The sequence below is a fragment of the Geosmithia morbida genome, assembly GCF_012550715.1.
Source record: "Geosmithia morbida isolate 1262 chromosome Unknown scaffold_4, whole genome shotgun sequence".
NCBI classification, from domain to species: domain Eukaryota; kingdom Fungi; phylum Ascomycota; class Sordariomycetes; order Hypocreales; family Bionectriaceae; genus Geosmithia; species Geosmithia morbida.
The window spans coordinates 64421-75576 of NW_023336191.1; the positions used below are offsets into that span (position 1 = coordinate 64421).

The 11156-nt window shown below is 57.3% G+C and overlaps 4 protein-coding genes across 4 annotated transcripts in view; 1 reads left to right on the forward strand and 3 right to left on the reverse strand.

Moving 5' to 3' along the window:
• The window catches only part of GMORB2_5506 (RNA-binding protein 26), a gene marked incomplete at both ends in the record, with an annotated part of 2652 nt that extends 661 nt beyond the window's left edge, over window positions 1-1991 (reverse strand). The window contains one exon of the mRNA XM_035467476.1: window positions 57-1991. Within this exon, the coding sequence (XP_035322442.1) occupies window positions 57-1991 (1935 nt within the window). The remainder of the gene's footprint in view (window positions 1-56) is intronic.
• Window positions 1992-3548: 1557 nt separating this feature from the next.
• Window positions 3549-6467, reverse strand: GMORB2_5507 (elongation factor 2; the record flags this gene model as incomplete). Its single annotated transcript, XM_035467477.1, has 3 exons — window positions 3549-3563; window positions 3623-6131; window positions 6460-6467. 3 exons carry the CDS (start codon window positions 6465-6467, stop codon window positions 3549-3551), a joined length of 2532 nt encoding a protein of 843 aa, XP_035322443.1.
• A 1728-nt stretch (window positions 6468-8195) lies between these two features.
• GMORB2_5508 (ornithine carbamoyltransferase) lies at window positions 8196-9480 on the forward strand (the record flags this gene model as incomplete). The annotated part of the gene is made up of 3 exons (XM_035467478.1): window positions 8196-8534; window positions 8609-9335; window positions 9440-9480. 3 exons carry the CDS (start codon window positions 8196-8198, stop codon window positions 9478-9480), a joined length of 1107 nt encoding a protein of 368 aa, XP_035322444.1.
• A 344-nt stretch (window positions 9481-9824) lies between these two features.
• GMORB2_5509 (acetolactate synthase I/III small subunit) lies at window positions 9825-10973 on the reverse strand (the record flags this gene model as incomplete). Its single annotated transcript, XM_035467479.1, has 2 exons — window positions 9825-10005; window positions 10156-10973. The coding sequence occupies 2 exons, from the start codon at window positions 10971-10973 to the stop codon at window positions 9825-9827; spliced, it is 999 nt and encodes a 332-aa protein (XP_035322445.1).
• Window positions 10974-11156: the final 183 nt, after the last annotated feature.

The window sequence follows — 11156 nt, forward strand, 5'->3', positions numbered from 1 at the left end:
GGGGGGTAGGGGAGCGAATGAAGTGAGGGGTAAAGACTTAGAAAAAAAAAACTTACCAGGAGAAAGTGACGAAGAATCTCATCACTCTCGGCAACACTGAAATCGGCTCCCGTAACAGCCAACCTCCTCGGCCGGTTATCGAGCGAATACTGAGCATACGAAGCGTGTCTAGCGCCGACATCCAGAGGACCGACTGCAGCGACGTGGCCACCGCCCCTACCGCCGCGCCAGCTGGTACTGGTAGCACCCCTCGAGGCAGCACCGCCGCGACCTCTCCAACCCCCGCGGGACGGATAGTGGGGGTGAGCCGGACGGTCATTGTCGTCGTCTGCGGCGTTGGGATCGATGCCCAGCATCTTGGCCTCGTGCTCCAGATCGGCCAGCTTGGCTAGCAGCATGTCTGTCGTGCCGCCACCGCCCGCACCGCCGGTCTGGCCGTTGGCGGTGCCGTTCTTCTCCCTGAGTTTCCTGTGCAGCTTCGCGGCCTCCTGTCGGTGACGGTCCATGAGGTCCTGCTGCTTCCTCTCCAGCTCGATCCTCTGCCTCTCAATCTCCAGACGCTTCTCCTCCCTCTGGACGTGCTGTCTCTGCGCCTCTTCCTGTCTTCTCTTGAACTCCTCGGGGTCCATCTCCGGCTCTTCCGACCTTTCTTGTTGTGGCTGCTTCTCTGCTGTTGCTGCTGCTGTGGACGATGGTGTCGCCCTGTTGTTGTTGTTGTTGTTGTTGTTGTTTCTGTCCTCCATCTCAACGCCGTCCTTGTACCAGAATACCTTGACGAAGCGATTGTCAAAGATGACCTTGGGAGACTGGTAAGCCGCGTTGGCGGAGCTCCACCGGTCGTACTTTACGACGGCCAGGTGCTTGTACGCGCGCATGGACACGTCCACCACGTTGCCAAACTGCGAGAAGAAGCCGCGCACCTGCTCCTCGGAAAAGTTCTCCTCCGGGATGTTCTCCACCACGATGGTGCTCCTTGTCCGGTCATGCACGGGTCCCTCGGCCGAGAAGGCAGCCCTTCCTCCGCTGCCACTGCCGCCGCCGCCACCTCCTCTCCTGCCGCCGCCGCCCTTACCTCTGCGATTGTTGCCGTTCCGCCCTGAACCGCCAGCTAACTGTGCCGCGAAAGCGGCGGCGGCGGCGGCGGCGGCGGCGGCGGCAGTGGGATCCTCCATGTCCATTGGCATGGATGCACCCGGGTCCGTCGGTCCGTGCTCGAACATGCATGTGCTCGCCCGCTCGCAGTACCCCTTCGTATCGAAGTCGCGGCACCGCCTGTTGCGCTTACCGCCGCGTCCCCCCCGTCCGCGACCTCCGCCGGGAAGCGGTGGGAATGGAGGCAGCCCCGGAAACGGCGGTATGCCCATGCTGCTGAAGAATGCCGCCATGGGATTGTTCTCCGGGTCGTACGGCGACGGCATGCCAGCGTTGAACTCGATCCCTCCCGGTGGTGGCGGCGGCGGAGGTGGCGGCGGTAGAGATGACTGCTCCGGCTGTCTTCGGGGCTGTTTCGTCGGTCGTTGGTGCTGATAGTCCGCATACGTGATCGTTTCATTCGCTGCGCCGCCCGGCGCGTCGACATCCCTGTATCCTCGTTTCCTCGGCATGGGCGCCTGCTGCTGCTGCTGCTGCTGCTGCTGCTGCTGCTGTCGATGACGATTGTTGCCGTTGCCGTTGCCGTTGCCGTTGCTGTGCATGGGCTTCGAGGGAAGAGCAGCGGCAGATGGTAGCTTTGGAGGCGGCGGCGCCCCGGGGACGTAGGACTTGTAGATGATGGCCTGGAAGACATCGTCGAGGAAGGCCTTGGGGTCCTCGGTCAGGAAGTCGAGGATCTCTGCCTCGCACAGCTTGCGCACCTCGTCACGGGTGCCGTCGTGCTTGAGGAGAGCGATGATGTACTCGGCCAGCACCTCGGCGTCCGCATCCGACGTGTCCTCTAGCCGGCGCACGATCCACTCCTTGAGCAGCGGCGCGTCTTCCTCCGGGAAGAGCATGTTGGTCGAGCCTCGGCTGCGACGCGACGGTGCACACGACGCGCGCTTCAGCTCCGCTCTATGGTCTCTGGCAAAGGATCGCTTGCGAGTGTGTGGGATCTGCCTGTTTCGGTCACGATGGTTTCAGACATGGACAGCCCGCCGCGTCGTCGCTTTCGTCGTTGCCCTCGACGTTATCAGGCCCCAAGAAACGGGAGGGAGGAGATGGCTGTGTCGGCAGAATGTTGTAATACAGGTGATGCAGAGTGTTCCTCCTCCCTACAATATTTTTTTTTTGTCGGGATCCGGCATCCCCATATTATTAATCATACTAACCTATCGTATCACACAAAAGCGACACACAGCTCTCCATTCAAGGACCCAAACACCGTCAAGATAGAAACGAATGATAATATCAATATGCGTTTGTAGCCATGTTTGATTCAGGTATCTGGCTGTTCAGTCTTCCTTACTCGACCCTCCCACAAGCTCCATCCGCCCACAAGCTCTATCCGCTCTTCAGTTGGAACGATGCTTCCTTGCTACCACTATAATGACACGCTGCTCTCCTCCTACTCACTCTGTAATACGTAGTAATAAGCCGACCCACCTACTAACGGATCGCCCCCCCCCCCTCTTCCCATCACCTTCCTCAACCTTCAACATTCCAAACGCTATTATCCCTTTCTCGCGTTTTCTCGCGCATCTTATCACTGTACAACTTAAAAAAAGATACCAAAGTCATCTACGATGCCTCCCTATTCCGAGGGCACTATTCTTTCTGCCCTCGGTGATATTAACTCTGGCGTTTCAACGCGTCAAGCCTCCAGACGCTGGAGCATCCCCCTCACGACCTTATATCCCACCAGCCCACCGATACATTACAGACGAGTCAGGCCTCGCGGCCAGCTTCAGGGACAGCGGATTCGTGCGCGGATCGGCCGAGAAGAGATGTGCCCTCGAGAAGCAGGGTAGAATGCAGTCTTGGTATACAATCGTGGAGTGTATCTCGGCAGATGGCCGGGCCCTACCAGCTGGGTCGGCTTGATACTAATCTGTACTTACCATTATAGCAGTGAACCACTGCAGAGCCGAGACACCAGCGACGATACCATGCATCCGACTACACCATCGCGCATCCAGCATCAGCCTGGAGCGATGCATGGCCAACACAACACATGTAATACTCGAGGAAGGCATCGTAATTAAAACTGAATATCATCATTCTTTCGTGTTCCACGACTGGCATCACTACATAAAAAGCACCAAGAAAACAAGTTCCCGTTTGTGGCCTAAGCTCAGCCTTCCTGAGTCATAAAAAAGAATGTTATTCTTCTTCTCTTCTACGTTGGCTGGCTAATCATCCTTTAGCAGCAGGACCGCCCTCCGCTCCACAGTCACCATGTAACGGGAGTCGGTACTTACTCTCCACCGGGGGACCCTCGGCCTCAGATAAGACTCAGTCCCACGTTGGCGAGAAGTCTGCCGAGGCGGTGTGTCGGGCCCGACACTGTCGCAGATTCCATCGGCGCACGGAGGCGCCTACAGCTTGTCGTAGTACTAGAGAAGGATGGCACATTAGACACTGGTATCCTGCAGGGAGTGGGAAGAGTCGAGCGGAAGAGTGGAAGAACTGGGGCATGGAAACTTACGTTCTCGACACCGGGCACCTCGACCTTGATACCCTTGCGCTTGCGCATCTCGGTGACGATAGCACCAGTCTTGGAAGAGGAGTCCAGGGGAGAGCCGCCGGGCAGGACCTGCCAGTGGTCGAAGACGGACTGGGGGAAGGCCTGGCCAGAGGTGGCGGCACGGAGGTCGCCGTTGAAGCCGAACGACTCCAGGACGGGGAGGTAGGCCTTGATGTTGAACAGAGGGGTTCCCGGGCGCTGCTCCTCGTTGAAGACGTGACCGCGACGGCGGGTCAGGACTCCGTAGACACCGCCCATGGCGTTCTCGGGAACCTGGATCTCGACCAGGTAGACGGGCTCGAGAAGGGCCGGCTCAGCCAGCAGGGTCGAGGCGTACAGGACGCGGCGGGCGGTGGGGATGATCTGACCACCACCACGGTGGATGGCGTCGGCGTGCAGGGTGACATCGAGGATGTTCCAGCGGACGGAGCGCATGGGCTCCTCGGCAACCGGACCCTCACGGGTAGCCCACTGGAAACCAGAGACGACGGAGTCCTTGATCTCGTTGAGGTACTGGACGGCCTTGGTCTGGTCGACGAGCAGGTTGGCGCCGTTACCGTCAGGGCCAAAGGTCCAGATCTTACGAGCGTCGGTGACGTCCCAGCCGTACTCGTCGGCGAGGGTACGGGCACGGGTCTTGAAGTCCTCGCGGGGAGAGATCTTGCCGCTCTCGATGGCGAGGGCCAGCTCCTCGTCCATGGGCTCGGCGGTCATCCAGATACGGTTGTGCTTGTTGGGCGACTTGGACAGGGCGGTCATGCTCGACTTGCCGCCAACAGTCTCGCGGTACTGGACGACGGGGTCCGAGATGGTGAGGGGAACACCGGCGTGGTCGTTCTGGAGGTCGTTGAGGCAGATCTCGAGGTGCAGCTCACCGGCGCCCGCGACAATGTGCTCGCCAGACTCCGAGGTCATGGTCAGGACGCAAGGGTCGGACTTGGAGAGACGCTTGAGACCCTCGACAAGCTTGGGCAGGTCCTGGGCGTTCTTGACAGCGACGGAGCGCTGGACGACGGGGGAGACGGAGAACTTCATGACCTTGAGGTTGTGGGCCGTCTCGAGGGTGGTGAGGGTACCAGACTTGAGGAGGAACTGGTCGATACCGACAAGACCGACAATGTTACCGGCAGGGAGGTCGTCAATGGGGTCGACCTTGCCGCCCATCATGAGAACGGTGCGCTGGATGGCCTTGATGAAGAGGTCGTCCTTCTTTCCAGGGATGTAGTTGGGGCCCTGGATGCGGACCTTGATACCCGACTTGACGGTACCCGAGAAGACACGGCCGAAAGCGTAGAAGCGGCCCTTGTCAGAGGTGGGGACCATCTTGGAGACGTAGAGCATGAGGGGACCCTTGGGGTCACAGTCACGGATACCGATGGCAGCCTGGTCGTCCATGGGACCCTCGTAGAGGGTCTCGACACGGTACCTCTGGGCAGTGACGGGCGAGGGGAGGTGGAGAATCATCATCTCCAGAAGAGCGTCGGCAGCGGGGAGGAAGGTGCGCATGACAACCTTGAGGAGCTGCTTGCCTTCCAACTGCCTGTCCTCGCTCGAGAGCTTGAGCTGGAGCTTGTCGAGGAGCTTGTCGATCTCGTCGTTCTTGAAGTTCATGATGGCGGCGAAGATCTTGAAGATGGGGTCGAGGATGAACTGGCTGAAGGCACGCTCGAGCTGCTTACCCTCGTGCTGGCCGGTCTTGGACCATTTCTTGGTGGCGGGGTTGAAGTAGTTGTCGCCCCAGAGACGCTCCATCATCTTGTTCTTGTCAACGCCAAACTTCTTGGCGTACTTGACAGCGAACTGGCGGATAGTGAAGCCCCAGCCGTGGAGGCCGGAGGCGAAAGCGACGGTACCGCGGTCGGGGTAGACCTGGACGTCACCAAGGCTCTTGTCAAAGTAGGTCGAGATGACGACGTTGACCGACTCAATGGTACGGGAGAAGGACTGGTAGAGGTCCTCCTTGGAGACCTGGAGCTCGAGGAGAGCACGGTCAACCTTGTTGATGACAACGACGGGCTTGATACGCTCGCCGAGAGCCTGACGGAGCACAGTCTCGGTCTGGACGCAGACACCCTCGACGGTGTCGACGACAACGAGGGCACCGTCGGTGACACGGAGGGCAGCAGTGACTTCGGAGGAGAAATCAACGTGACCGGGCGAGTCAATGAGGTTGATGAGGAACTCCCGGCCATCGGTCTTCTGGCCGACGATGTCCTTGATGTCATCTTCGGACTCGAGGGTGGAGTAGAGGGTGATGGCGGTAGACTTGATGGTAATACCACGCTCCTGCTCGTCGGCACGAGTGTCCATGCCACGGGCATCTCCAGCCTTGGCAGTGGAGATGATACCGGCCTTGGACAGGAGAGAGTCGGTCAGGGTCGACTTGCCGTGATCGACGTGGGCAATAACGGACATGTTGCGGACATTGCTGGGCTTGTCCATGAGCGCCCGCACCTCGTCGACCGTGAAACTATGATGGAGAGAGAGCCATGTCAGTCACTGTTCTGCTTCTTCTCCCTCTTCTTCTTCATGATGAGAAGTCTCTGAGTTGAGAGCTGCGTGGTTGTAGGTGTAATCTCTGGTGAAGAGGAATAGAGAGACACAGAGAGAGAGAGAGAGAGAGAGAGAGAGAGAGTCGTAATAGAAGTTCTGTGCAGTGAGAGACGACGTCTCGGATACGTGCGAGGGGCGAGAGAGAGGCAATGAGGGGAGAGAAAGCGGGGAGGAAGGACAGGAAGGTGATGCATCTCGATCTTGAGATGAAGACTGTGATGATGATATATATGGCATAGACTTACTTCACCATCTTGGCGGTATTTTTCTTTTGACCTGGCTCAAGTGCCTTTGGAGAGGAGTTGAGTGGTGTGAAGGGAAAGAAAAATTGGTGTTGAGATGGGTGGGTGGGATGTGTAGAAAGGGAAAGCGGGGTTGTGGTATTTTTTTTTTCTTTCTTCCCACTATGGGCCCCGCCTTAATAGGCAGTTGGCACGTAAATCTTGATAGCTGTCAGAAAGGACTCTATGATGAATCTCAATAGATCACTCAAGCTCGAGTATCTTGCTAGCCGATACAGAGGAGGGATTTTATTATACGAGTTGCTGTCGTGAAGGTAGATTATATTCATATGTTTGTTCTCTACATGGCCCTCCGTCAAGGTCGAGGTAGCCTTGTGGTGGCCGGAGAGAGTGTGGCTCTTGGCTGTGGAGGGGAGAATTGTCAGCCACCCACCCGACGAGACAAACTAAATTTTGTTTGTCGCTCACCGCGGGTGACTGCGCACCATTTTTTTTTTGCCCCTCCTCTTCCCTCCTCCCCGGAGTTTGCGTTAAAGGGTGATAGAAGTGTCACTGCCTCCGATGGATCCCACAACTTCTCTGTTTTACGAAATTCACCAGTGGAAACCTCGAAAGCGAGATTGGGATGTTTTCAGTCCGTCCCTCTTCTTCTCTATCTACTATTACCCGTAGCCGTAGCAAAAAACAAAAAAACAAAAAAACAAAAAATGAGGGGTCCGATCCGAATATGCAACCGCTCTCAGGCGAGCAGGTGGGGGGGGAGGGGGGAGAACAGCTCAGTTGCTAGCAGTACTGTGGGCATCATGCCACTTACCTCCTACGCCAGAAGAGCTCCGGCCCTTACTGCTGCAAGACAGGTAGTATGAAGGGAAAAAAGCCCACTTTAACTTCGAGCCATGTACAGATTGGGATTTCTTCATCCTACTATCATCGCCACTGAGGGAGGAGACTAATTGCTTCAAACCTTTGCTGACTTGGCCAACCATAGAGCTCCATCTGCTCGTCGTGGGGACTCACTTAGCAGGGCAAAAACCCTCACTGGAACCACCACCACTCACTCCCTCACTCTTTCGCTGCAAGATATCCTATCCGAAGGCACAATATTTGATGTTATTGCCTCGGCCGTCGGCGTGTACGACAATCTTGGCTTCGCCTCTTCTTCTTCTTCCCCTCTCCAGCAGAATAGAGAGTCAGGCACTTGTAATAAGTACTTTTTTTTCATGATGCCTTGCTGGTTCGCCGGTGAATGATAAACGAGATTCCTCGCCGAAAGCTGTTGCTTCTGATGGTGACTCACTTGCCACTGTGAAATCGGCGAGACGAGAACGGTAAAGCGTCACTGTCAGCGGAGTTGTGACCAATCAGCTGCGTCGGGGAGCTACCATCATTGGCTTGGAATTAGGGGACCTTAGGAGCGGATCTCTGCTAAGTCACTGAAGAGAACTGTGGCTTTGCGATGTCGGGTAACCAGCCTCATCTCGGGATCAGCGAGGTCGTGGCTGGTATGGTACTTTCATAGTAATACTAACACCGCCTTTATCTATGGCTGCGATAACAAAAAAAAAAAAAAAAAAAAAAAAGGGATTGATTCACCGATTGATACTTGTTGGGGGGGGAAACAGAGGTTTCCAATTGAGAAACGAAACAAGAGCATTGGCTTTTGTTCCCCCCGTCACCGTAGGAGTGCAGACACGTATACATACTATCGTTGTTGACCCCCCCCCCCCTTTCTGGCAATCATGCGCTTCTCAACTCTGCGGGCGACCTTGAACGGTGTCCAGAAGCGCGCCTACTCATCGGCATCGTCATCGTCATCGCTCCAAGCTCCCAGGCATCTGCTCTCCATCAGCGACCTTGCCCCCGCCGAATTCACCTCGCTGGTTCGCAATGCCGCCTCGCGCAAGCAGGCCGTCAAGGCCGGCCAGACGCCCGGCTCTCTGGCTGCCGGACTTGCCAACCAGACTATCGCCATGATGTTTAGCAAGCGTAGCACCAGGACCCGCGTGTCGACCGAGGCTGCCGTGACTCTTCTCGGTGGACACCCGATGTTCCTCGGCAAGGATGACATCCAGCTAGGCGTGAGTCGAACCGCCCGCTTTATAACAGATGCCTTGCTTCTTCCCGGGCAGAGTGCGGACAGCTAAACACACAGCCGTGCGCGACACACAAGCAGGTCAACGAGTCTCTTCTCGACACATCACGCGTCATCTCGTCCATGACGTCTTGCATGGTCGCCCGTGTCGGCCCTCACTCCGATGTGGCCGGCCTGGCCGAGCATTCTACCGTCCCCGTCATCAACGCCCTATCCGACGACTTCCACCCTCTCCAGACCATTGCCGACTTCCTCACCATCCACGAGGCCTTCCCTCCGTCGTCGCCGTCATCGCCGTCCTCATCCGCCTCTGGGGATCTGGGCCTCCAGGGGCTCAAGGTCGCCTGGATCGGAGACTCCAACAATGTCCTCTTCGACCTGGCTACGGGCTGCGTCAAGATGGGCGTCGACATCTCCGTCGCCTCCCCCAGGGGGTACGGCATCCCCGACTCCATGCGCCACCTCATCACCTCTTCGGCTCAGGGCGTCTCTAGCCCCGGTAAGCTGTTCGAGACGACAGTCCCCGAAGAGGCCATCAAGGACGCCGACATCCTCGTCACCGACACCTGGATCTCCATGGGGCAGGAGAGCGAGAAGAATAAGCGCCTCGACGCCTTCGCCGGATACCAGATCACCAATGACCTAGCCAAGAGGGGCGGCGCCAAGGACGGGTGGAAGTTTATGCATTGTCTGCCCCGGCACCAGGAGGAGGTGGCCGACGAGGTCTTCTACAGCCCGCGATCCCTCGTCTTTCCCGAGGCCGAGAACCGTCTCTGGGCTGCTGTTTGTGAGTTTTTTTTTTAGGTTTTTTTTTCGCCTGTGGTCTTTCTCTACCTCTTCGCCTTCCCAACTCTCTTCTATCCAAAACTCATTCTAATCATGTTGTCATAGCTGCTCTCGAGGGCTTCGTCGTGAACAAGGGAAAGCTGTAGAGAATCATTTCATGACCGATAACGGCGTTGCCAATATGTGAGTTATCAGTACCAAAAAAATGGGGAAGGGAAAGAAATTTACAAAGGCGTGTGGTTTTGAATACAGACATCGTAATTGGTCCTTTACAGACGCAAAAGAAATCTACATCTAAGTAATGGATGAAAAAAAAAAAAAAGCAGATGTCCGAATTGTAGTATTTGCGGTATAGGGTAGAAAATACATTCGAAGCTATCAGTAGCCCTTCCCCTGTCCTCCAAAACGCTTCAACAAACATCCACTTACGCCTGTAGGTCTGAAAGATCATGGGGGAGGCCAATGCGCATACAGAGTGTAGCAGCGACATCTAACCGGGGGGCAGGGAGCTGACGTCGACAGCCTCGTCGGCCTCCTTGATCATGGCCCCCTCGTTGATGCCCTTGAGAGGCGAACGGGGAAGGACCATGAGACCGGTGCGGGCGGACTCGAGGATGCCAAAGGGGGCGATGAGCTTGAGGAAGGAGTCGATCCTAGACTGCTTGGCAGAGCTGTCGTGGAGGAGTTGCGGTGTCAGTGATTGGTTCCAGAAGAAGGGGAGTTGGTCGATTGGATAGGAGGAGAAGGAGAAGAATGCACAGAGAGGGGAGAGAGAAAAGGGGGGGGGGGGGGGGGGGGGGTAATGTAAGAGAGGGTCTCACATCTCGACAATGCAGCTCGTGTTGCTAATATCGAGCACCTTGCCTCCGAACTGATGGGCAAAGTAGGTGATGGACTTGAGGTGCTCGTGCTTGTGGCGGAGAGCCTCGCTGGCGGCCAGCTTGCTAGGGTGGAAGTCGACGGACGTCTCCTCAAGGGTCGGCTGCCTCTCGTTTCCGCCCTCGGCAGCGTACTCTGCGGTGTCGATGTCCGCCTCGGGGCTGGTGGTGATCTCGCGGTGGTGCTCGAGGAGCTCCTCAAAGTACTCGGGGCCGAGGATGTTGACCTTGGCCAGGAGGAGCTCGCGCTGGACGAGCGGGGCGTTCGTGTAGTCGAGGACGGCCCAGACGGGGACGAGGTCCTCGAGCTGGCGGCGGGCCTGCTCGACGACGCCGTCGTGACCCGTCAGGACGATGGTCATGCGCGACAGGTCCTCGACCTCGGTGCTGCAGACGACGAGGGACTCGATGTTGAAGCCGCGGGCGGCGATGATGCCCGACAGGCGGGACAGCACGCCCGGCTCGTTCTGCACGAGGCAGTTGAGGATGTGACGCTTCGGGGGGGCCGTCTCCGGTACCGGAGTCTCGTACAGGATGTTGGACACGGCCGCCTGGGTCGACCACGCCGGCGGGTTGCTCGTCTTCGGAAGAGGCGCGGAGCGGCGGCGGAGGGCCTTGTAGGCAATCGCAGAGGTCGAGCTGCTCGTCGACGAGGAGCAGCGCACCGCAAGCGGAGTCACCGACGTCCTAGCCGAGGAGGCGGCCCTGGCGGTTGCCCACTGCCGAAGAGGCGTGATGGACGAGGGTCGGAACGACGACATCTTGATGGTGTCGGAGACAAAAAGAGACTTTTTTTTACACTAGTCGTCACCTTTTTTTCCTCTCCAATACCAATTGAGTCGTTGGGGGTCGGGGTGGATGGACTGGGCTCTCCTCAAACCAACAAAAAAGTTTGGGGCATGGGATGTGAGGGTTTGATAGTCACAATTTGGAGCCTCCCCCCC